At 38.6% G+C, this 27,486-nt stretch overlaps 1 protein-coding gene across 9 annotated transcripts in view; it reads right to left on the reverse strand.

Moving 5' to 3' along the window:
* Nucleotides 1-27,486, reverse strand: part of NCOA6 (nuclear receptor coactivator 6) — a 96,260-nt gene that overhangs the window by 49,705 nt on the left and 19,069 nt on the right. For 8 of the 9 annotated variants that reach the window (XM_061437346.1, XM_061437345.1, XM_061437350.1 and 5 more), the window contains 3 exons: nt 11,049-11,154; nt 6,708-6,989; nt 3,348-3,503 (listed from right to left, as the gene is read on the reverse strand). In XM_061437346.1, the coding sequence (XP_061293330.1) occupies nt 3,348-3,503; nt 6,708-6,942 (391 nt within the window). In that variant the 5' untranslated portion in view covers nt 6,943-6,989; nt 11,049-11,154. The remainder of the gene's footprint in view (nt 1-3,347; nt 3,504-6,707; nt 6,990-11,048; nt 11,155-27,486) is intronic. The other variant, XM_061437343.1, reaches the window with a different exon arrangement.

Here is a 27,486-nt window from a genome sequence, read left to right on the forward strand (position 1 = left end):
GCCAAAATCAGTCCAAGGGAATGGAGTCTGAGGCTATGGATGCTGAAGCATCAGGACCCAACGAGAGCCTCAACTCCTTTTTATACTAAAGTGCTACAATGTGAAGCACAGGTAACACGAGTAACTTGTTGTTCAGTCGCTGTCATATCTGACTCTTTGTGACCCCATGAACTGCAGCACACCAGACTTCGCTGTCCTTCACTATCTGACTTTGCTCAAACTCATGTCCACTGAGTCATGATGCCATCCAACCATCTTATCCTCTGCCCGCCTCTTCTCCTTTTGCCTTCAAACTTTCCCAGCATCAGGACCCTTTCCAATGAGTTGGCTCTTCGCATCAGGTGGCCAGAGTATTAGAGCTTTAGCTTCAGCATCAGTCCTTCCAATGAATATTCAGGACTAACGTCCTTTAGGATTGACTGGTTTGATCTCCTTGCTATCCAAGGGACTCTCAAGAGTCTTCTCCAGCACCACAGTTGAAAAGCATCAATTCTTCAGCACTCAGTCTTCTTTATGGACCAACTCTCAAATCCATACATGACTACTGGAAAAACTATAGCTTTGACTAGACGGACCTTTGTTGGCAAAGTGATGTCTCTTTTAATACGCTGTCTAGGTCTGTCATAATTTTCCTTCCAAGAAGCAAATGTCTTAATTTTGTACCTGCAGTCACCATCCACGGTGATTCTGGAGCCCAAGAAAACACAATCTGTCACTGTTTCCACTTTTCCCCCAACTATTTGCCATGAAGTGATGGGACCAGATGCCATGATCTTAGTTTTTTCAGTGTTGAGTTTTAAGCCAGCTTTTTCACTCTTCTCTTTCACCTTCATCAAGAGGCTCTTTACTTCCTCTTAGCTTTCTGGCATTAGAGTGGTATCATCTGCATATCTGAGGTTGTTGATATTTCTCCCAACAATCTCGATTTCAGTTTGAGCTTCATTCAGCTTGGCATTTTTCATGATGTACTCTGTATAGAAGTCAAAAAAGTAGGGTGACAATATATAGCCTCGACGAACTTGTCTTTCAATTTTGAACCAGTTAGTTGTTCCATGTCCAGTTCTGACTGTTGCTTCTTGACCTGCATATAGGTTTCTCAGGAGGCCGGTAAGGTGGTCTGGTACAATCCCATCTTTTTAAGGATTTTCCACAGTTTGTTGTTATCCACACAGTCAAAGGCTTTAAAGTAGTCAATGAAGCAGATGTTCTTCTGGAATTCCCTTACTTTCTCTATGACCCAACACACGTTGGCAATTTGATCACTAGTTGCCCTGTTTTTTCTAAGTCAAGCTTGTACATCTGGAAGTTCTCGGTTCATGTACTGCTGAAGCCTAGTTTGAAGGATTTTGAGCATTACCTTGCTATCATGTGAAATGAGTGCAATTGTATGGTAATTTGAACATTCTTTGGCATTGCCCTTCTTTGGAACTAGAATGAAAACCGACCTTTTCCTCAGACTGTGGCCACTGCTGAGTTTTCCAAATTTGCTGACATATTGAGTGCAGCACTTTAACAGCTTCATCTTTTAGGATTTGAAATAGCTCAGCTGGAATTCCATCACCTCCACTAGGTTTGTTTGTAGCAATGCTTCCTAAGGCCCACTTGATTTCACACTTTGGGATGTATGGTTCTAGGTAAGTGATCACACCATTGTGGTTATCTGGGACATTAAGACCTTTTTATACAGGTCTTCTGTGTATTCTTGCCACCTCTTCTTAATATCTTCTGCTTCTGTTAGGTCTTTACCATTTCAGTCCTTTATTGTGCCCATCTTTGCATGAAATGTTCCTTTGGTATCTCCAACTTTCTTGAAGGGATCTCTAGTCTTCCCCATTCTATTGTTTTCTTCTATTTCTGTACATTGTTCACATAGGAAGGTCTTATCTCTCCTTCCTATTCTCTGGAACTCTGCATTCAGCTGGGTATACTTTTCCTTTCTTCCTTGCCTTTTGCTTCTCTTCTTTTCTCAGCTATCTGTAAGGCCTCCTCAGACAACTACTTTGCCTTCTTGCATTTCTTTTTCTTTGGGATGGTTTTGGTTACTGCCTCCTGTATACAATGTGACAACCTCAGTCCATAGTTCTTCAGGCACTCTGTCTATCAGATCTAATCCCTTAATCTATTCATCACCTCTACTGTATCATCATAAGGGATTTGATTTAGGTCTAGTGGTTTTCCCTACTTTCTTCAATTTAAGCCTGAATTTTGCAATAAGGAGCTGATAATCTGAGCCACAGTCAGTTCCAGGTCTTGTTTTTGCTGACTATATAGAGCCACTCCATCTTTGGCTGTAAAGAATATAATCAATCTGATACCTGGTGATGTCCATGTGTAGAATCATCTCTTGTGTTGTTGGAAGAGGGTGTTTGCTGTGACCAGTGTGTTTTCTTGACAAAACTGTTAGCCTTTGCCTTGCTTCATTTTGTACTCCAAGGCCAAACTTGCCTGTTAACCTAGGTATCTCCTGACATCCTATTTTTGCATTTCACTCTCCTAAGATGAAAAGAACATCTTTTTTTGGTGTTAGTTCTAGAAGGTCTTATAGGTCTTCATAGAATCAGTCAACTTCAGCTTCTTCAGCATTAGTGGTTGGGGAACAGACTTGGAATACTGTGATGTTGAATGGTTTGCTTGGAAATGAACAGAGATCATTCTGTTGTTTTTGAGACTGCATCCAAGTACTGCATTTCAGACTCTTGTTGACTATGAGGGCTACTCCATTTCTTCTAAGGGATACTTGCCCACAGTAGTAGATATAATGGTCATGTGAATTAAATTTGCCCATTCCTGTCCATTTTACTTCACTGATTCCTAAAATGTTGATATTTACTCTTGCCATCTCCTGCTTGACCATATCCAATTTACCTTCATTCATGGACCTAACATTCAAGGTTCCTATGCAATATTGTTCTTTACAGCATCAGACTTTACTTTCACCATCAGACACATACACAATTCAGCAATGTTTCCACTTTGGCCCAGCTCTCTTTCTGGAGCTATTTCTCTGCTTTTCTCCAGTAGCACATTGGACACCTATCAACCTGGGAAGCTCACCTTCTGGTATCATATTTTTTGCCTTTTCATACTGTTCTTGGGGTTCTTAAGGCAAAAATACTGGAGTGGTTTGCCATTCCCTTCTCCAGTGGACCACATTTTGTCATAGCTTCATTGAGCTATGCAAGCCCCTTCTTCACCACGACAAGGCTCTGATCCATGTGATCATTTTGGTTAGCTTTCTGTGAGTTACCTGGCATTGTGAATTCAACTTAAGAGGAACAGACAAAGCGGCACATGCTATAAATCATGCTATATTCTAGTATTCCTATAATCTGGAACCAAACATGTACCTTCAATCTGAACGGAGAGAATTCCCAGATCCCGAAGCTGCTGGTTGTTGCTCTGAGCCAGGATCCGAAGCCGCTCCGCTGCTTCCCGGGGGATATTGAATGTCACACGCACGCTATTCCAGGGCTCCACCTTCTGTACCTTTAGCTTGCTGGATTCTTGGTCATGAAAGGAAGAGAATAATATTAGTAATGTTTTAGCCATCAGAAGACATGGAATGAACAACAACAAGGAAGTAAAAGAACAAGGTAGAATACCAGTATGGAGTAGCTGAGAGAGCTTAAGCTTTGGTATTAAACCTTAAATTTAATCTCAGCTTTACCACTTAGCACCTGGGAAATCATGAACAAGTTATTTAACATTTCTGAAACTTACCTTTCTCTTCTCTAAAACTATGAAAAAACTACTTCATGAGACTGTGAGTGCTAAATTATATAATAATATGCCAAAAATCTAGCATAGCACCTGACATACCACAGGCACTTAATAGATGGAAAGCAGTAAGATGGAATAAGGATCATATGAGAGAAGGGAGAGATAAGTTTAAATTACTAGAATAAGGTCTACTTCTAGACTCAGTTTAATGTATGTGAACTGAAAAGCTAAGAAAGTTTAAGTTTCTAATTTTAAGTGAAATTCTATAAAAATTCAACTGGCAGATATGCCAACTGTAGGATATTAGGGAATATACAGCTACAATTCACTAAACTTGTTTAAAGAAAGAGCACTGAAAAGGAAGATAGTAGATTCACTTATAAAATGTTAAGCAATTATACTTCTTCAAATGAAAAAGTTGAACTTTTAGTACTTATATTTAAATTTTCACCGAGCATCTCTGTGAAACATATTCAGAGATATAGGGAGCAAACATTTCTTCCAATGTCCTGTAAATGCTTCAGTTTAAGGAAGGCTTAAGTCTTGATTCTTTACGTCTCTGATTTCTAATCTTTTTCTATTTTAAACAAGAGTAGAATTTCCACTGAAGCACACCAAACTGAGGAGAAAAGCAACATAAATCTCACAACTATATTTCAGTTAGGATAAGAAAACATTACATTTCAGCAAACCTGAAAAGTCAATGCAAACTTCGAAGATGTTTTTAAATTATAATGCAAAAGTTAAACTAATCGAGCAGGTAATGTTGTTTATAATTACAGCTTACAGATGGAAAGCAAATCCGAGGTCCAGTTAGATAATAATAAAAAAACATTTTTTCCCCAACAACCCCAAAATAATTTTTCCTTTTGTTATAAACTCAGCTACATCAAATCTTTTGTAGCCTCTATTCAATTATACATTCAAGTATTGAGAAAATGGTCATTTAGGCATATATGTCCTCAAAATAAGAAATTTACATGGATAGGGGAAAGTGTCTACATGTTCCCTAAAAGCCCCTTCTATCTCCAAAACCATTATACATTATCAGTTTATCCAGACATGGAGTCCACTTGTTCTAATATGGAAAAAAAGAGACCACTGGCTAAGAACACTGAGATATATAATCTAGGAAATTTAGGAAGGATTATGCATGATTCAGTCCAAATGTATTTTATTGGGGAGGAAACTGAAGCCCAGAAAATCTAAGAGATTTACCCAGAATCCAGTAGCTACCTATCACTAAAATGGCATTAAAATCCAGCTCTGATTTTCAGGCCATTTTCCTTTCCATGACACTTATACATCCAAATAGCAAAAGGCAGGGAGCTTGAGATTCTGCTACCACAGAGGACAAATGCTGCAGGGCTTCTTCTCAGTCTGAACAGTACTGGAATCTTATACCTATGTGGCCCAGACAAACATTAAACTTGCTTTTGATGTTAGCTACTTGTGATAAGCCTACAGAAAAAATTTTAACTATAACACTGCTATATTTTATCAAAAAAAATTTTTTTTCTTAACTTTCATCATATTTGAGAACATCTAACTTAAAATAGTTTTTGGACCAAGAATATAACTGATAACCATGTCTGAGTTTACTAATGTATTTAAAACCCATTAATAAACTAATTCAGCTATTTAAAAACAAGAAAAAATGTGGATAATTAAGAACAATGAACAATCAGACCCAGCTAGCCCTTAAAATATGATATATCATAACATGATTATGGTGGCAATTACAACTTTCACCATAAAATTCCCTAATAATGTATTAAATAATCCATAACTAGAAAGAAGCCTGAAACAACAGTTTTTTTTAAAAAAGAGCCATTGAAAAAAAATTAAAAAGCTCTCTTCCTGACATTAATTCTAAAGAATAAGACCTCAAAACCTAAAAAAGTTGGTTAGCACTTAAGATTTGTGATAAAAGGATAAAATCTAGGCTTTGCACTATGTCTGAAGGGATTAAATAACTGTGCTAACCAGAAAAGATGGAGAACATATAAACCAAAGTCGACAAGCACAAATTCCCGTAAGACCACTATAGGCTATCTAAATGTGTGAAGAGGCCAGATGGGACTATGGTGAGGGGAAGGTATATCTTCAGCGGCAGCTGCTACTTAGCACCACCTGGGATAGGAGAGTTCAATATTATTAGACCTTTCCTGTATAAAGACAAATCCAAAATCTGAATTTTAATGTAAAATATCTATTTCTTGAAGCACTGGCAATGAAATTCAAACACCAGAAAACAAATAAACAAACAAAAAAATAATCAGAAAAACTAAAGTATGTAACACATGGCTGCACACTGGTTCCAGTGGGCTATTAGTTAACCTCTGATCTAAAATTTAAGACAACAAATTTCAAATACATTTTAAGTAAAGCCAAAAAAGCCATGGAGTAAAAGATTTTTGTAAGCTTTAAGTGGCCTCAAAGAGCCAGTCATTTTATAGGAAAGGAAACTAAAGACCAGAGAGCTAAAAACAATAAATAAATTTGGGTCTGGAGAATTACTCCCATCCATTTTTGTTGTTGTTGTTTAGTCACTCAGTCATGTCCAACTCTTTTGTGATCCCATGGACTGTAGCTTGCCAGGCTCCTCTGTCCATGGGATTTCCCAGGCAAGAATACTGAAATGGATTGCCATTTCCTCCTCCAGGGGCTGGATCTAGCCGACCCAGGGATTGAACCTGTGTCTCTTGCGCCTCCTGCATTGCAGCTGGATTCTTTACTACTGAGCCACCTGGGAAGCCTGCTCCTATCCATTAGAACAGATAATTTAAGGATTACAATGCTAAGCAATGCTTTATATTCAGTCACTCCATGTACTTAAAAAAATACAACAGCATTTCTATGAAAAAAAATCCTAAAATTCCAACTTTGCAATTAAAATCAGCCTTTCAACCTTTGTAAAACTCAAGATAACCACAGAAGGGCAATTCAAAAACAGTAACAAAAGGAAAAATAATTAAGCAAATTACCCATGTGTAACAAATTGGGCACATTCTCCAATATTGTGTCCAATTTCCATTTGAAGTCTTTATCATCTATATTTCCTTTGAAGGCCACAAAGATTGTGGAATCCTCCAAAATACTATCACTTTTTGAGTCATCATCTTCTAGTCCAGAGTCAAAATCCATCTCTGAGTCTTCTACTGTTGATGAACACAAGGAAGTATAGATGTCTTCTAAGTTTGGAAGGTCATTCAAAACCATGGTGAATATTATTCCAGAAGCATATGTCAAGTGGACAATAAAAAAACCTTTCAAAACAGAAGATACAAAAAAGTATTACAACACATACTTACACAATCAACAATATATAGTTCTATGAAAACTAATTTATTTGACAAGTAATAACAAAATACTATAAAGTAAATTAAAAATTACAGTGAGGATAAACTATTTTAATTAAGATATTCTATAAGTTCTTAAAGATACTAGAAATAAAAATTTACCAGTTTTAACTAAAATTCCTTTTATTTTGTTAGCCTAGAATATAGGCAGAAAGGAACAAGAGATCACAAGAAACTAAAATAGGTATCTTCTAAGAGTTAATTCATATAAGCCTTTGGTTGACCCCCACAGAGCAAGACTCAGGCTGACCACAAGACTCTGCTTACTCCTGTCCTAACAAATGCTTCAGAGCAACCAAGGTTTCTAAAGTCCTCCTCTTCAACCTGCAAAGGACAACCTGACCTAACTAAGAGCATCTGCATGACTACCTAAAATTCCAAAGTCTTTCACAAGGACCATTTAAAATAACTTTTAAAGGGTTATTGATAGTGGCATAGCTAAAAATAATGATTCAGAAACAGAAAAAAAAGAAAGAAAAAGTTTTGAAAGAAAAAAAAAGAAAAAAGAAATACTTTTGCAAAAGGAAAACAACTGGTTACCACATGTTTACAGAGGCAAAGAACTACGTCTAGGACAGAACCAAATTACTTTTTAACTTTTAGGTTTAGAGAACTCAAATTTTCTGCTATTTTCAGTTATGTTGCCTACCAAAGAACACAAATATTAAAGACCACACCACATGGCCATTTCCTCCATTATCTTTGGGACTAATGATCACATTCTTAATCCAAAAGTGAATGAATAAACATCAATTTTTATCAATGTGTGTTAAGCAAGAATGGCAAGGAAATAAGAACCTCACACAAATCTTCTAATTAAAAAAAATTCCTTACATAAAGCATAATTACAACTATGGGTTTTTTTTTTTTAAAGATGATTAAGAAAAAAGGACTGAAAATAAATCAACTAAAATACAAATAGTGATTGTACTAGGTTGGCAAGATTGCTGGTAAATTTTCCTATTTTCCAAATATGCTATAAGTCATTAGGAAAAAGGAAAGCTGCATATGCTGTACTATGATTATATTTCCTGCACAAATAGGAAAAAAGAATCAACTTTTAAAAATTAACGGTTCTGTTTTAAATAGTCAGTAAACTTCAAGAGCAAAGGCTTTTCAAAAACTAACCTAAGCAACCTTAAGGGGGAAAATTTCTCTGTTGTAAATACGAAAAAAAAATTTACATTTGAGCAGAGTACCTTATAGTCTGGCAATTATAACCTTTTCTAGCACCATCAGTGTTACAAAGGAATAGTATAATTTGAATGGTTAAGAAAAAACAGCATTCAGAAAATCCTTTATAAATACCATTGCCCTTAGTCAATCACTCTCTACATTTTACTGATATCAAGGAACTTTAAAGGTAAATAAATAAAACTAAAAAATATTCTAAGGGTTTAAAAGCTGCTGCCTGGGAATTCCCTGGTGGTCCACTAGTTAGGGCTCCAGGCTTCTACTGCACGGGGCACGGTTTTGATCCTTAGTCTTGGTCAGGGAACTAAGATCCCCGGCAAAACTCCCCTACAAAAGTCAAAGAAAAGAAACCAAACAAACAAATCCCTGCTTGGTCATGGCATGTAGGCTGTGCATCCAGATTTGGAAAACTCTCTACTGGCAGACAAGAAGTCAGCTACTAACTTTGTTAGGTGTGATAATAATGGTGCTGTGGTTATAAAGGACAATGTGCTTACTATCTCTTAAGAGATAATAAGCATTTATCTTTTAGGCCATGCCACGTGGCACATGGGATCTTAGTTCCTGACCAAGGACCGAACCCTGCAATGGAAGTCCAGAGTCTTAATCACTGACCCCTGGGGAAGTCCCACGAGATGCATACTGAAGCATTTAGAGGTAAAATGTCATGATGTCTATAGTTTACTTTAAAATAATTCAGGAAAAAAAAAAACCAGATCAACCAAATGTTGTTGTTTAGTTGCTAAGTCATATCTGAGTTTGTGACCCCATGGACTGTAGCCCACCAGATACTCCTCTGTTCATGGGATTTCCCAGGCAAGAATACGGATGTGGGTTGCTATTTCCTTCTCCAGGGCATCTTCCTGACCCAGGGATCAAACTCGACTTTGAAGGCGGATTCTTTTACCACTGACCCACCTAACAAGATGTTAATAATGGCTAATTATAGATGATGGGTATATGGGTGTTCACTGTATTTTTATCTGTACTATAATTTACATATATTTGAAACTGATCATAATAAAGAGTTAAAAAAAATTTTTTTTAAAAAGGGAAAAGCAAGCATACCAGAAACACCATACTGTTTCACAGTAAAATTCCGCCAGACATAGGAAATGTGAAACAGCTTATGTATGAATATCTTCCAAATCACAGTAGGTTTTAAATATATATATTTGAATACATATTTATAAAAATATAAATCTACTTTTCACATATATTACATATATTTAGCTACTTATAAGAGTCTTTTCAGATATAAATATATGTATTTATACATATTCAGATTTATATGTGAATAATCATTAAAAGATTGTCACAGACTATTCAGATTATCTGCCATTTGAGTAAAAAGATAAGACACTATTATACACCTCAGAAACCACAAATTCATATACCTACAGGCTTCAGGTGTGTAAAATAAGGGAAGAATGTTGAATATCAAATGTATTTGCATATACGTATGAATGGTTTGAGCAATGGGAAACTCGAATACCCATCTATGCTAGGCACTTGCTACTTTGCTCCACTTTTATTACTTTCTTTCTGGAGGGATGGAAGGAGTTGCGCAGGCACAGGACTAACATTCTGAATTTTAAGAAAAGACTGGTGGCTCAGACAGTAATGAATCTGCCTCCAATGTGGGAGACCTGGGTACAATCCCTGGGTTGGGAAAATCCCCTGAAGGAGGGCATGACAATCCACTCCAATATTCTTGCCTAAGGAGAAGGCAATGGCACCCCACTCTTGCCTGGAAAATCCCATGGGTGGAGGAGCCTGGTAGGCTGCGGTCCATGAAGTCGCCAAGAGTCGGACATGACTGAGCGACTTCATTTTCACTTTTCACTTTCACGCATTGGAGAAGGAAATGGCAACCCACTCCAGTGTTCTTGCCTGGAGAATCCCAGGGACGGGGGAACCTGATGGGCTGCCATCTATGGGGTCACACAGAGTCGGACTGAAGTGACTTAGCAGCAGCAGCATTCTTGCCTAAAGAATCCCCGTGAATAGAGGAGCGTGACAGGCTACAGTCCATGGCGTCGCAGAGTGGGACACAACTGAGCGACTAAGCACAAAATCCATATGTTGAGTAAAATCTCCAAATTTAAGAACAGATTCATATTTCTGGAAAATACCCTATGGGCCAAATGAAACACACTGCTGCGTATGGCCCACCAGCCATCAGTTTTCAATTTCTAATTAAGTCTAGTCAGTTTCTAATTAAGTCTAATAAGTCTAAGTCTAACCTGGATTGAGTTAAATCCAAGTATAACTTACAAAACTGGTAGAACACTAGAGTGTTAAGTTGCTCAGTCGTGTTCTATTCTTTGCAACCCCATGGACTGTAGTCTACCAGGCGCCTCTGTTCATGGGATTTTTCCAGGCAAGAATACTGGAGTGGGTAGCCATTCCCTTCTCCAGAGGATCTTCCCTACCCAAGGATCAAACCTGGGTCTCTTGAACTGCAGGCAGATTCTTTACCATCTGAGCCACCTGGGAAGCCTGGTAGAACACTAGGCCTCAGTGAGTTATGCTGGGTTTGGTGGAATGCTGGAAGAGACCAGGTATTTAAAATGCATTTAAGTGTTATCATGTGCCTCTTGGGAGGTCTGTGGATTCACAGAGAGAATAAAAAAAGAGCAAGATCAAGGTCTTAATTTCAGAGAAACAGAAGGCATTTTAAGAGAATTTCGCTATATAACTTTGGTAGTGTCATTCCACTGGTAGGAATTGAGTTGAGCCATATTTACTCTCATATAAGTTTTCACTCACCAAAATGTTTTTCTTAATTTTTATCATTTGTCCAGGTCATCTTCTAAGTCCAAACAAGCTGGCATTTTTACGGCCTGTATTTTAAGGTAGCAGTCAAATAAATAGCCTAACAACAACAAAAAAAAGGTAAAGTATTATACAGAAATTACAGAGGTGACCCATCCTTCCATCAGAACACAAACATGACAATTTATCAAGTCAACTCAGACATGTTCAGATAACAATAAAACAGGGTTTTCATGAAATATGCAAAGAATAGTTCCCCCCACCCAGAGATCTTAGAGCACCTCATTGGGCTTCCCTGGTGGCTCAGATGGTAAAGTATCTGCCTGCAATGCAGGAGACCCAGGTTCGATCCCTGGGTGAGATGGGTATGGCTACCCATTCCAGTATTCTTGCCTGGAGGATTCCAAGGACAGAGGAGCCCGGTGGGCTATTAGTCCATGGAGTTACAAATGTAAAGAATAACTCCATCAACAAGCAATTTAAAGAATATAGAACCAAAACTCAGGGATGTATGCCAGAATTATGAAACTGGGACTCTAAGCTTTAGAAACTTCCCTATACATTCATTTTTTAAATTGGTCAGATTAGAACACTCTTTGACATAAACTGCAGCAATATCTTTTCGGATTCTTCTCCTAGAACGATAGAAATAAAAATAAATGGAAAAACCAAATTAAACTTAAAAGCTTTTGCACAGCAAAGGAAACCATAAACAAAAGACAACATACAGAATAGAGCAAATATTTGCAAATGAAGTGACTGACAGGGGATTAATTTCCAAATTATAAAATTGACTCACAAACTCAGTTCAAAAAAAAACAAACAACCTAATCAAAAAATGAATAGAAGAGCTAGACATTTCTCCAAAGACGACATACAGATGGCCAACAAGCACATGAAAAAATGTTCAACATCACTAGTTAATTATCAGAGAAATGCAAATCAAAACTTCAATGAGGTATCACCTCACTCTGGTCAGAATGGCTATCATCAAGAGTCTATAAATAATAAATGCTGGAGAGGGTGTAGAGAAAAATAAATCCTTCTACACTGTTGGCAGGAGTATAAATTGGTACAGCCACTATGGGGAACAGTATGGAGGTTCCTTTAAACTAGTTATCTACATTCCCACTTCTGGGCATATACTGAACAAACCTATAATTCAAAAAGATACATGCACCCCAATACTCACTGTAGCACTATTTACAATAGCCAAGACATGGAAACAACCTAAATATCAATTGACAGGATAAAGAAGATGTGGGGTGTGTGTGTATACAGATACACACACACACAAATGGAAGATACTACTTAACTATAAAAAAGAATGAAATAATGCCATTTGCAATTATACTGATGGACCTAGAGATTATCTGAAGTCAGACAAAGACAAATATCACAGGACATGCAGAATCTTGAAAAAAAACAAAGAAGATACAAATCAATTTATTTACAAAACAGAAAAAGACTCACAGACACAGAAAAAAAACTTATGGTTACTAAAGGGGAAAGGGGGAGTGATAAACTAGGAGGTTCACATTACCATATATACACTACTATATATAAAACAGAAGACCAACAAAAACCTACTGTATAGCACAGGGAACTACACTCAATATTGCCTAATAACCTGTAAGGAAAAAGAATATATACACATACATATATGTGAAGTGAAAGTCGCTCAGCTGTGTCTGACTCTTTGAGACTCTATAGACTGTCACCTGACAGGCTCCTCTGTCCATGGAATTCGCCAGGCAAGAATACTGGACTGTGTAGCTGTTCCCTTCTCCAGGGGATTTTCCCAACAGGGACCAAACCCAGGTCTCCCACATTGCAGGTGGATTCTTATCATCTGAGCCACCAGGGAAGCCCAAGAATACTGGAATGGGTAGCCTATCCCTTCTCCAGGGGATCTTTCTGACCCAGGAACCAATCAGGGTTTCCTGCATAGCAGGAGGATTTTTTACCAGCTGAGCTACCAGGGAAACCCATATATACTACTTTGTACATATACTAAATACAAGACCTATACTTTTTTCCTATTTTATCTATACTAGCTATACCTTTTATTTTTCATTAAATTTTCAGTTCAAGTTTTAAAGCATTCTTTATTGTATATATAGAAACTTATGTATGGAAACTGCATAATTTTGGTATGCATCAGGAAAAATTTCCCTCTTAAGAAAATATGTCTACAATGTCTTTAACTGGGCTGCTAAAGTTTCACATTATTGCCAAATACAGATTTTATAATCTCAAATTTTTATTTTATTTTTATTTATTTTTAAACATTTTCGGATGTGTTGGGTCTTCATGACTGTGTGCAGGTGGAGAGGGCTACTCTCTAGTTGCAGTGAGTGGGCTTCTCAGTGCAGTGGCCTCTCTTGTTGTGCAACAGAGGCTCTAGGCACATGGGTTTCCGTAGTTGCAGCACACAGGCTCAGTAGCTGTGGCTCGTGGGCATAGTTGCTCTGCAGCATGTAGAATCTTCCTGAAACAGAGATCGAACAGTGTCCCCTGCACTGGCAGATTCTTATCCACTGTACCACCAGGGAAGTCCTACAACCTCAAAATTTTAGATAGGGCTTCACTGGTGGTCCACTGGTTATGAACCCGCCTGCTAATGCAGGGGACATGGGTTTGATCCCTGATGCAGGAGAATCCCACATGCTAAGGAGCAACTAAGCTCATGCACCACAACTACTCAGCTTACATGCTGCAACTACTGAAGCCCGTGTGCCTACAGCCTGTGCTCCACAACAAGAGAAGCCACTGCAACGAGAAGCCCACATACCACAACTGGAGAGCGGCCCCTGCTCGCCACAACTAGAGAAAGCCCGCATGCAGCAATGAAGATCCAGTGTAGCCAAACACAGATAAACCTTAAAAAATTTTAGATGGATATATGAACTGCTGCTGCTGCTGCTAAGTCACTTCAGTCGTGTCCGACTCTGTGCGACCCCATAGACGGCAGCCCACCAGGCTCTCCTGTTCCTGAGATTCTCCAGGCAAGAACACTGGAGTGGGTTGCCATTTCCTTCTCCAATGCATGAAAGTGAAAAGTGAAAGTGAAGTCGCTCAGTCGTGTCCGACTCTTAGCAACCCCATGGACTGCAGCCCACCAGGCTCCTCCGTCCATGGGATTTTCCAGGCAAGAGTACTGAAGTGGGCTGCCATTGCCTCCTCTGGATATATGAACTAGGTATTAATAAATAATTATTAGAGAAATAACTATTGCTTAACTATTTTTTATCAAGAAAAAGCCAATTTTTAAGTTTCCAATCAATAAAAATTAACCTTTAAGAAAGGCCATAAAGAAAATCTTAATAAATTCAAAAGTAACAATAGGAGAGTCAAATTACTCTGGTGACAATGCACCAAAATTATAAATTTAAAATAAAACCATGGCTTTTCCACTTTAAAACAACAACAAAACCTTTGGTTCTGGGTTAAAAAAGAAACCAAAACAGCAAAACCTTTAGAAATAAGGAGAATACTACACACTGGAACCTAAAGAATATAGCCCAACAAGTTGAGAAGAAAATTCACACAGCCAAGAACACCTGTATCAGGAGAAAATAAAGTAAATTAAACATTTGGCTAAAAAAGTTAGACATGGTATAGTCAAAACCCACATCCCCAGGTAAGGACCCACAAAGGAGAGGATAATCACAGTTGCAGGTGTTTTCCCCAAGAAATGAGGGGTTACAGACACACACAAAGATCCCCAGCGTAGGGATTCTGCACTGGGACGATGAGTCCCCAGAACACCTAGCTTTAAAGGTCAGCAGGGCTTGTGTACAGGACAGCTAGAAGGCTGTAAGAAAGAGACTGTGCTCTTAAAGGGTGCATGTCAAATCTCACATGGTCTCCCAATACAGAGGCAGTAACTTGAAAGGAGCCTGGGTCAGAAACACTTGCTAATCTTGCAGAGCCTCCTGGAGAGGAAGGTATCAACTGGGACACTACCTGGGGACACAGATATTGGTAGCAGCCCAATGGGGGACCTTGTTCTACCATGAAGATACTGGTGCTGGCAAGAGACATTTTGGAGTACTCCCTCTAGCCCTCTAGCCTATTAGTCCTGGGGGCTTTACCCACCCACTAGCAGGCCAGCACCAGCCTCAGCCTCTGAGGGATCTGGCCCTTCCCACCTATGGGCCAACACCAGATCTGAGACCCCTGGGATCCTGTAGACAGTTGTGCCAGGCCCACCACCAGTGGGTTGGCAGCCATCCATGAGGCAGGACCTGGCAGCCAACTAGGCTGGGAGCCAGCCTTGCCTACCAGCATGTCCACAGTACACGGCCCCCCAACAACAAAATGACCCACACAGTCCACAGAGGGCACCCCAAGGGTATACAGCTCTAAGTGACCAAGAGTAGCATGCAGCTGGGCCCCATAGGACGTCTCCTGTATAAGGCTACTTCTCCAAAATTGGGAAATATACAATAACTGGCCTACCTACTACATATTGGGTTGGCCAAAAGGTTTGTTCAGATTTTTCCATAACAGTGGAAAAACCTGAATGAACCTTTTGGTCAAAGCAATAGAAATAAATAGATTTAGGTAAAACAAGGAGATAGAGGAGTATGTTTCAAACAGAGTAACAAAACAAAACCAAAGAAGAAGTTAGTGGAGATAAACAATCCATCTGACAAAGAGTACAAGGTAATGATCATAAGATGCTCAACAAACTTGGAAGAATGAATGAACAAAGTGAGAAATTAAGAGTTAGAAAATACAAAGAAGAACCAAACAGAGCTGAAGGACACAATAACTGAAATTTAAAATACACTAGATGTAATCAACAGTGGATTAGACAATACAGAGGAACAGATCAGCAAACAGGAAGTCAGAGTAATGGAAATCACACAAGCTGAACAGAAAAAAGAACTTATGAAAATGAGGATAGCTTAAGAAATCTCTTGGAAAACTGCAAGCATACTAACATTAGCAGTTTAGAGGCCCAAATAGGAGAAGACACAAAAGGGTATAGAATTTATTCGAAAAATTAGAGTTGAAAACTTCCCTAACCTGGCAAAGGACACAGACATCCACATCTAGGACTTAGTACAGAGTCCCAAACAAGATGAACCCAGAGAGGTCCACACCAAGATATACTATAATTAAAATGGCAAAAGTTAAAGACAAAGAATCTTAAAAGCAGCAAGAGTAGGGAGTTCCCAGTTGTCTAGTGGTTAGGATTCAGCTCTTTCACTGCCATTGTTGGGGTTCAATCCCTGGTTGTGGACCTGAGATCCCACAAGCCACACAGCGTGGCCAAAAGAAGAAAAAAAAAAAAGCAGCAAGAGAAAATGCAAATAGTTACATACAAAGGAATTCCCACGGGACCATGAACTGTTTTCGGCAGAAACGTTACAGACCAAAAGTGGCATGATATAATCAAAGAGATGAAAGGAAGAAACCTACAACCAAGAATAGCTTACCCAGCAAGGCTATCATTCAGATTTGAAGGAGAGATGAAGAGTTGTGCAGATAAGCAAAAGCTGAAAGTTCAGTGTCACTAAACTGGCTTTAGAAGAAATGTTAGAAGGACTTCTCTAAAAAAAAAAAAAGACCACAACTAGAAATATCAGAATTATGGGGAATTCCCTGGCAATCCAGTGGTTAGGATTCTGCGCTTCCACTGGAGGGCGAACAGATCTGACCTCTGGTTGGCGAACTAAGATCCTGAAAGCTGTGTGGCACGGTAAAAAAAAACACAACAACTTATTTATAAAGTAAAGCATACAGTAAAGGCAGATCGACCACATATAAAACTAGTAGGAAGGTTAAAAAGTTAAAGTAGTATATCATTTCTATCCACAGTAAGTAGTTAAGGGATTCACAAAACAAGAAGAGGTAAAATATAATGTCAAAACATTAAACGTGGTTGGGGAGAGAATAAAAATGCAGAGTTGTTAGAATGTGTTTGAACTTAATTTACACACCCACAGAGCTATATACAAATCTCATGGTAATCACAAAGCAAAAATCTATAATACACACATGCAAAATAGAAAGGAATCCAAACATAATACTAAAGATAGTCATCAAATCACAAGGGAAGAGAGAGAGAAAAAAAATAAGGAACACAAAAGAATTGCAAAACAATCAGAATAAAATCAACAAATGGCAGAAAGTATATACCATCAATTACTTTAAACCTGAATGGCTAAATGCTCCAATCAAAAGACACAGAGTAGCTAAATAGATACAAAAACAAGACCCAGATACACAATGCCTTCAAGAGACTCATCAGATCTAAAACAAAACACAGACTGAACATGAGGGTATGAAATAAGGTATTACATGAAAATAAAAAGGAAGCTGGGTAGCAGTACTTGTATCAAACAAAATAAACTTTAAAACAAAGACTAACCAAAAGTATTTTAAACCTTGACTATTTGATTTCAATGTTATCACATTTCTCTGAGAAATTGCAACTCATTTGGTACAGATATTTAAAACTCTTCCTTCTTCCACTAGTGGCTATTCTCCACTCTTCTCTCATCTTCCTTCTTTCAAAAAGTTAACAGTAAGCTGGGAGCTAAAATGGAGGCTACCGAACAAGGCCTGGTTCATCTCTATCATCACCTCCATCCTAATTTTTCACTGATATACTTAAGGACACACTGAGACTCAAAGTTATTAACAGCACTGGCAACTAGGGCTGCTGCTCAAACAACTGCTGGAGTCAAAAACGACTTTTCTGCCAAAGAGCAGGCACAAATGGGAGCCAGGAGGATAGCAACAGATTTCTAACTTCCTCCAACTACCTGTTCCTAAACAGCTTTCTCCAGAGGCAGCAATGGCAATGCTGTTACATTACCCTTTTGTAAGAGATTCACTTAAAACGGTCAGTGCTATCAGTACTATATACTCACAACCTTCCTCCTGTACTTCAGATTTTGTTAACATACAAAGTAGTACATACACCCTGAGATTTGAAGGCAAATGCAGGAAGGGCTGAGATAGCAAAAGCCCTGGGAGCATTACATACTGGAAATCATTTTTTTGTAGCCTAGACTTCAAATTATAAACAATAACAAAAAATCATCTTTTTCAAAGTAAAATTACCAGGCCAAAGGAAGGCATTTCCTCTACTCAATCCAGCAGGAAACACATAAATGACTGCTGGACACTCAAAAGTATTCAGAAACAATGTGAATCAATCAGTCCTTTAACACCTTAAAAGAGAATTCCTACGGCTACCAAATAGCCAAAGAAGGAACAAGTCTACCCTATCTGGCACACACTAGACCTGTATACCCCTCTCCTTACTCAAGGAAGAAAAATTGAGGAGAGAGATAGAAAAACTTTCTGCAACATAAAAGAAAAGAAACTCTGCCTCTGTAATCCAGAAATGAAAATATAAGGCAGCAATCAGTTAAATTTTAGAAATCAATTACATTGCTCTTAACAAACTTGATGAAGCACATTGAAATAAGAGCTCAAAGTTCACAGGCAGAAATGAAAGGAGCTAGTTGAGATGCAGAAATAAATACGACAAGGGGAAAAGAAAGGTAAAAATTACAAATACACCAAAGCAGAATTCAAATCTTTACTAGAAAAGTAAAGAGCAAAATACTTTGTTAGAAACACAGGGACAACAAATTCAAAAATTTCTTTCAGAATGGAGTAGGGAAGGACAAATAATGCAAAGTATGAGAGAGGATTGATGAAAAGAGAGAAATAAACTTCAACTAATTTGCTATCCTGGAAACAAACGGACAGAAATAATAATCAAAGATTTTTTTAAAAAGAAATGTAAACTTTCCTGGGTCAAAGAATGTTCTGCATCTCCAGCTCAAAAGAGCTCACAAAAGACCAGCAAAATTACTAAAAAGAGAGTGACTGGATTTGTTCTAGTGAAACTTTCAGTTTTAAGGATAAAGAAAATGCCCCACAATCAACCAATAAGGAAAAAAGAAGTCATATACAGAAGACCAAAACTTGCTCTGGCCAGATTTTCGCTTTGCAAGACCGGAAGATAATGGCAATATATTAAAGAATTAAGAATGGAAAAAACAAGGAGACCTAATAATTCTGCTCCCTTCCCCACTAAGTTGTCATTCAGTGTGAAATGATACTTTCAGATGTATACCATTCATGTACTTTTTATAAAAAAGTACTAAAAAGTACATTGTCTGAATATAATTAACCAAAAACAAAGACCTTAAGAATAGGAAGGAAAAATTCAATCAGTTAAACATAAGACTGTGCTGTGCTGTGCTTAGTTGCTCAGTTGTGTCCGACTCTTTGTGACCCCATGGACCACAGCCCACCAGGCTCCTCTGTCCATTGGGATTCTCCAGGTAAGAATGCTGGAGTGGGTTGCCATGCCCTCCTCAAACATAAACATAAGACTAAGTCTAAACAGTTATTATAAATATCAGTTCAGTTCAGTCACTCAGTCGTATCCGACTCTTTGCGATCCTATGGACTGCAGCACCCCAGGCCTCCCTGTCCATCACCAACTCCTGGAGTTTACTCAAACTCATGTCCATTGAGTCGGTGATGCCATCCAACCACCTCATCCTCTGTCATCCCCTTCTTCTCCTGCCTTCAATCTTTCCCAGCATCAGGGTCTTTTCCAATGAGTCAGCTCTTTGCACCAGGTGGCCAAAGTATTGAAGTTTCAGCCTCAGCATCAGTCCTTCCAATGAATACCCAGGACCGATCTCCTTTAGGATGGACTGGTTGGATCTCCTTGCAGTCCAAGGGACTCTCAAGAGTCTTCTCTTCCACCACCACAGTTCAAAAGCATCAATTCTCTGGTGCTCAGCTTTCTTTACAGTCCAACTCTCACGTCCATACATGACTACTGGAAAAACCATAGCTTTGACTAGACAGACCTTTGTTGGCAAAGTAATGTCTCTGCTTTTGAATACAGTGTCTAGGTTGGTCATAACTTTTCTTCCAAGGAGTAAGCATCATTTAATTTCATGGCTGCAGTCACCATCTGCAGTGATTTTGGAGCCCCCCAAAACAAAGTCAGCCACTGTTTCCACTGTTGCCCCATCTATTTGCCATGAAGTGATGGGACCAGATGCCATGATCTTAGTTTTCTGAATGTTGAGCTTTAAGCCAACTTTTTCACTCTACTCTTTCACTGTCATCAAGAGGCTCTTTAGTTCTTCTTTGCTTTCTGCCATAAGGGTGGTGTTATCTGCATATCTGAGGTTATTGATATTTCTTCCTGCAATCTTGATTCCAGCTTGTGCTTCATCCAGTCTGGCATTTCTCATGATGTATTCTGCATATAAATTAAATAAGCAAGGTGACACATACAGCCTTGACATACTCCTTTCCCGATCTGGAACCAGTTTGTTGTTCCATGTCCAGTTCTAACTCTTGCTTCTTGACCTGCATATAGATTTCTCAGGAAGCAGGTCAGGTGGTCTGGTATTCTCATCTCTTGAAGAATTTTCCAGAGTTTGTTGTATTTCACATAGTCAAAGGCTTTGGCGTAGTCAATAAAACAGAAATAGATGTTTTTCTGGAACTCTCTTGCTTTTTCAATGATCCAGCAGATGTTGGCAATTTGATCTCTGGTTCCTCTGCCTTTTCTAAATCCAGCTTGGACATCTGGAAGTTCACAGTTTGTGTACTGTTGAAGCCTGGCTTGAAGAATTTTGAGCAATTTACTTTGCTAGCGTGTGAGATGAATGCAACTGTGTGGTAGTTTGAACACTCTTTGGCATTGCCTTTCTTTGGGATTGGAATGAAAACTGACCTTTTCCAGTCCTGTGGCCACTGCTGAGTTTTCCAAATTTGCTGGCATGCTGAGTGCAGCACTTTCACAGCATCATCTTTTAGGATTTGAGACAGCTCAACTGGAATTCCATCACCTCCACTAGCTTTGTTCGTAGTGATACTTCCTAAGGCCCACTTGACTTCGCACTCCTGGATATCTGGCTCTAGGTGAATGATCACATCATTGTGATTATCTGGGTCGTGAAGATCTTTTTTATATAGTTCTTCTGTGTATTCTTGCCACCTCTTAATATCTTCTGCTTCTGTTAGGTCCATACCTTTTCTGTCCTTTATTGTGCTACTATAAATATGATTAATACCAATGCTATTTTTGAAAAATTATTATTCAAAATGAAGATAAGGTACAAAATAAAAATTACTATCAGTCACCATGATCTTTATTTGAGTAATATGAAGAATTTTGTTAATATGCTCTGTCATTAATTTAATGGGTTACCTGCCCCTCCCCATTAAAGGATAAAGAGTTTTAGGCTAGGTCAAGGAACACTAGTCTAATCGAGATACCTCATACAATAAGAACCATACAATAAGTGGTCTTTTGTGACTGGTTTCTTTCACTTAGTTTTATTTCTCCAAGATGCTGTACCAAGTAACAGTACTTCATTATTTTAAATTACCAAATAATTTCCCTTTGTATGGGCTTCCAGGGCTTCCCTGGTAGCTCAGCTGGTAAAGAACCCGCCTGCCATGTGGGAGACCTGGGTTTGATCCCGGGTTTCGAAGATCGCCTGGAAAAGGGCACAGCTAACCCACTCCAGTATTCTGGCCTGAAGAATTCCATGGACACAGAAGCCTGGCAGGCTACAGTCCCTGGAGTCTCAAAGAGTCGGATACAACTGAGCGACTTTCACTTTCACAGGCTTCCCAGGAGGCGCAAGTGGTAAAGAACCCACCTGCCAGTGCAGGTAGACATGAGATGCAGGTTTGATCCCTGGGCTGGGAATATCCCCTGGAGGAGGGCATGGCAATCCACTCTGGTATTCCTGCCTGGAGAATCCCATGGATAAAAGAGCCTGGCAGGCTGCATTCCACAGGGTTGCAGAGTCAGATACGACTGAAGCGACTCGGCACGCACACACATATCCCTTTGTATGTAAACACCATATTCATTCATTCATTCACTCATCAGTTGATAGACATTTGGATTGTGTCCACCATTCTCTATTATGACTAATGTTGCTATGAATACTGGGGTGTACAAAATTTTGGTGTGGATATACGTTTTTATTTCTCTTGAGTATATGTACACTGAGGAGGAAAATTGTTGGGTCATACGTTATCTATATTTAGCCTTTCGAGTCAGACTTTTTTCTGAAGGAGTTACATCCTTTTGCATTCCCATCAGCAGTATACAGGAGTTCCAATTTCTCCACATCTTCACCAATATTTGTTATCTTTCTCATTATAACCATCCTAGTGGGTGTGCAACTGTATCTCACTGTGGTTTTGACTTGCATTTCCTTGATAGCTAATGGTGTTCAGCAAATTTTCGTGTTTATTGACTACTAGAATAATTTCTTTGGGGAAATATCTATTAAAATTCTTTGCCAATTTTAAAATTAGAATGCTTGTCTTTATTACTGAATTACAAGAGTTCTTGATAAATTTTAGATATAAATTCCTTTTTAGATATGATTTACAAATATTGTCTTACATTTTGTGGGTTGCTATAAGTGACTTTTTTTATTTGGTTCTCTTCTGATTGTTCATTATTGGATGTTGTATCATACGTCTTTACAGGAGATGATTTTGTTTTGTAATTTGGGACAAATTGAGTATCTGGAAAAAGTTTTATTAAATTCTTACTTCAGGACTTCCCTGGTGGTCCAGTGGTTAAGACTCTGAGCTTCCACTGAAGGAGGCATGGGTTCAATCCCTGGTTGGAGAACTAAGATCCTGCATGCCTCACAATAGGGCCAAAAAAAAGCAAAAGTTAAATATAAAAAATAAAACTACAATCACATATTGGTTATATATTCATACACAGTATATTTATCAGGTCATGGACTGAAGAGCTAAAGCAAAATATATAATATTATATAATACATAATATTATGTATTATACAAATCATCATATAATTTCATTATTATTTTTAAAATTTTGCAGGACAAAGTACACAAGAGTAAAAAGGCAAAATATAAACTGGGAATTATATTTGTAAATGACAAAAGGTTAATAAATTTAACATTAAAAAATAAGGAAATATTAACATCCCCCTCTAAAATTGGCCCTCCAAATAGAAAATTTATAAAATTAGAAATAAAAACCAATAAATATATGAAAAGTTTGTTCATTTCATAAGTAATCCAAAAAAACCAAAATGAAATATGCCCTTCTTCCAACATAAACATTTTTAATGAAATACTCAACTGCAGCAACAGTTAATATACGACAGATTAACATTCGTATTTTGCTCATAAATGTTCAATTTTCCTTAACATAATTATAATCCTCAAATCTAGGAATCTAACAATAAATAATTAAAGATGTGGTTAAAGATTCATATTCAAAGATGTTTATCAAAATACTGATAGTGAAAAACTGGAACCTAGCTCAAGGCTAAACAACAAAAGTGGTGAATCAATTTAAATGTATTCAAATATTGCTTCTCCATTAAAAGTCATGTTTTCAAAAATACTTAACATCATGGGAAATGTTCACATTTTAAAGATAAGAAGTATATAAAACTGATTCATTATTTTTATTGTCTTAATGTTTGTACACACGTTGGGGAAAAGACAAAGGAAACTCAATAATAAGACAAACAACCCAATAAAAAATCTGCAAAAGATTTGAACAGATACATTACCATAAGAACATGAAAACATGTTCCGCATCATTGGTCATCAGGAGAAGGCAAATTAAAGCTACATCTACTATAATGGCTAAAATTAAAAAGAATAATAATATCAAATGTTGACAAAGACGTAGAGCAACTGGAACTCTCATGTTGGTGGGAATGTAAAAAAGAAATAAATTATTTGGCAGTTTAAAGTTATATAAAGTGTCTTACGATAAGACCCAGCAATCACTCTCCTAGGTATTTACCCAAAATAAATGAAAACATGTCTACACAGAGACATGCCTATGAAAATGAATAGAACTTTATTTACAACTGCCTCAAATGAAAATAAACTGGAAACAAATCAAAGGTCTATCAGTTAGTAAGTGGATAAACTGAAGTATATTCCTATAGTAGACTACTGACAAAAAGGATCGACTACTGAAAGGATTTTCAAGTAGAGCAGGAAGGGGATTTTGTCCTCTATTGGACATTTGGCAAAGTCTAGACACATTTCTGATTGTTACCACTGGAGAGGGGAGTGCTAATGGCTTCTAGTGGATAGCAGTAAGGGATGCTACCGAATAACCCACATACATGGGACAATCTCCAAGACAAAGAATTATCCTGTTAAAAATGTCCACAGTGCCAAGGCTGAAGAATTCTGAACCACTGATACATGCAACAACATGAATGAATATCAAAAACTTCGTGGTGATCAAAAGAATATTTCTATGACATTCTAGTAGGCAAAACCAACCTACAGCAATAGGCATCAGATGGGTACTTGTCTGGGACTGGGGTGGGGACTGATTACACAACGATGAGGTACCTTTGGAGTGAAAATGTTCTACATCTTTATTGTGGGGATATATACATCAAAACTCAAACTGTGCATCTTACTATATATAAATAATACATGTAAGATTAGTAAAAATAAATTGCCAAAGCTGGGTGAAAGGTACATGGGGGTTCAGGATATCATTCTACTTTTGTATCTGTCTCAAGTTCCATGACAAAATGTTAAAAAAAAAAAATGTATATAAACACTAAATGATACAGGGAGAAGCCTTAATTGAATCTTAAAACATACACACACACCACCCACTCAAGATTAAAATCTCACTGTGAGAATGATCTTTGTATTATGTCTCCATTCTTGAAGGGGAGAGAAACTAATATTAAAGATAGAAGGAAGAAAGAGATATAGTTTGATACAAGGAAAGTGAAGAAAATTTTACAAACTACTCCTCACTACCACTACTCCCTTTAATATCCCTTTGAGTCCCAGCCTGGCACTAGGCCATGTCTTCTGTGGTAGACAGACTTTTAAGATGGCCACCAATTGTCCCAGCCTCCTGGTACTTATGCCCTGGTATAATCACCCCTGCCACTCTTCCTCCTCCTGAATGTGGGCTAGCCTAGTGACTTACTTATAGCCAAATATATATAGTAAAGGTGATGGGATGGCATTTCTCTGATCAGGTTACAAAAGAATGAGACTTCCATCTCCCTAGGAGACTCTACTTTCTTCTCAGCTTGCCACATTGGAGGGGCTACAAGGTAAGGAACTGACAACTGTCTCCAGCCAATCATATCAGATCAGATCAGTTGCTCAGTCATGTCTGACTCTTTGCGACCCCATGAATCGCAGCACGCCAGGCCTCCCTGTCCATCACCAACTCCCAGAGTTCACTCAGACTCACATCCATCGAGTCAGTGATGCCATCCAGCCATCTCATCCTCTGTCGTCCCCTTCTCCTCTTGCCCCCAATCCCTCCCAGCATCAGAGTCTTTTCCAATGAGTCAACTCTTCGCATGAAGTGGCCAAAGTACTGGAGTTTCAGCTTTAGCATCATTCCTTCCAAAGAAATCCCAGGGCTGATCTCTTTCAGAATGGACTGGTTGGATCTCCTTGCAGTCCAAGGGACTCTCAAAAGTCTTCTCCAACACCACACTTCAAAAGCATCAATTCTTCGGCGCTCAGCCTTCTTCACAGTCCAACTCTCACATCCATACATGACCACAGGAAAAACCATAGCCGTGACTAGACGAACCTTTGTTGGCAAAGTAATGTCTCTGCTTTTGAATATGCTGTCTAGGTTGGTCGTAACTTTCCTTCCAAGGAGTAAGCGTCTTTTAATTTCATGGCTGCAGTCACCATCTGCAGTGATTTTGGAGCCCAGAAAAATAAAGTCTGACACTGTTTCCACTGTTTCCCCATCTATCTCCCATGAAGTGATGGGACCGGATGCCATGATCTTCGTTTTCTGAATGTTGAGCTTTAAGCCAACTTTTTCACTCTCCACTTTCACCTTCATCAAGAGGCTTTTGAGTTCCTCTTCACTTTCTGCCATAAGGGTGGTGTCATCTGCATATCTGAGGTTATTGATATTTCTCCTGGCAATCTTGATTCCAGCTTGTGTTTCTTCCAGTCCAGCGTTTCTCATGATGTACTCTGCATATAAGTTAAATAAACAGGGTGACAATATACAGCCTTGACGTACTCCTTTTCCTATTTGGAACCAGTCTGTTGTTCCATGTCCAGTTCTAACTGTTGCTTCCTGACCTGCATACAAATTTCTCAGGAGGCAGATCAGGTGGTCTGGTATTCCCATCTCTTTCAGAATTTTCCACAGTTGATTGTGATCCACACAGTCAAAGGCTTTGGCATAGTCAATAAAGCAGAAATAGATGTTTTTCTGGAACTCTCTTGCTTTTTCCATGATCCAGCAGATGTTGGCAATTTGATCTCTGGTTCCTCTGCCTTTTCTAAAACCAGCTTGAACATCAGGAAGTTCACGGTTCACATATTGCTGAAGCCTGGCTTGGAGAATTTTGAGCATTACTTTACTAGCGTGTGAGATGAGGGCAATTGTGTGGTAGTTTGAGCATTCTTTGGCATAGCCTTTCTTTGGGATTGGAATGAAAACTGACCTTTTCCAGTCCTGTGGCCACTGCTGAGTTTTCCAAATTTGCTGGCATATTGAGTGCAGCACTTTCACAGCATCATCTTTCAGGATCTGGAACAGCTCAACTGGAATTCCATCACCTCTATTAGCTTTGTCCAGCCAATAGCCAGTGAGAAACCAAGGCCTTAAAAATCCAATATCCCTTGACAAAGTAAATTCTGCCAACAACCAAGAAAGCTTAGAGGAAATCCTTCTTCAGTCAATCACTGAGATGAGTCCATTCCTGGCTGACACCCTGACTGCTGCCTGCGAGACCCTGATACAGAAGGCCCACCTAAACTGTGTCCAAACTCCTGACTTCTGGAAACTGTGCCCTAATAAATACATGTTTCAAGCGGCTAAATTTGTGGTAATTTGTTATGCAACAATAGATAACTAATGCACCCTCCTTAGAAATTCTGCTGAACATTCACGTCTTTTTAAACTGTTTGGCAGGGACTTCCCTGGTAATACAGTGGCTAAGACTGTGCTCCCAGTGCAGATCCCTGCTGGGAACTCTTGATCCCTGGTCAGAGAACTAGATCCTACATGCCACAGCTAAGAGTTCCTAAGCTGCAACTAAAGATCCCATGTGCTACAACTAAGACCCAGCACAGCAAAAGAAAAAAATATTTTAAAATAAATAAATAAACTGTCTGGCAGTTTCTTAACAAGTGAGATATACCAGTTTTGTTGTTGTTTAGTTGCTCAGTTGTGTCCGACTCTTTTGCAACCCCATGGACTGCAGCCCACCAGGCTCCTCTGTCCGTGAAATTTCCCAGGCAAGAATACTGAAGTGGGTTACCACTTCCTTCTCTGGGGGATCTTCCTGACCCAGGGATCAAAATGGCATCTCCTACATTAACAGGCAGATTCTTTACCACTGACTGAGCCACCAGAGAAGCCCAAGATATA

Source organism: Bos javanicus, chromosome 13 (assembly GCF_032452875.1).
Source record: "Bos javanicus breed banteng chromosome 13, ARS-OSU_banteng_1.0, whole genome shotgun sequence".
NCBI lineage: Eukaryota > Metazoa > Chordata > Mammalia > Artiodactyla > Bovidae > Bos > Bos javanicus.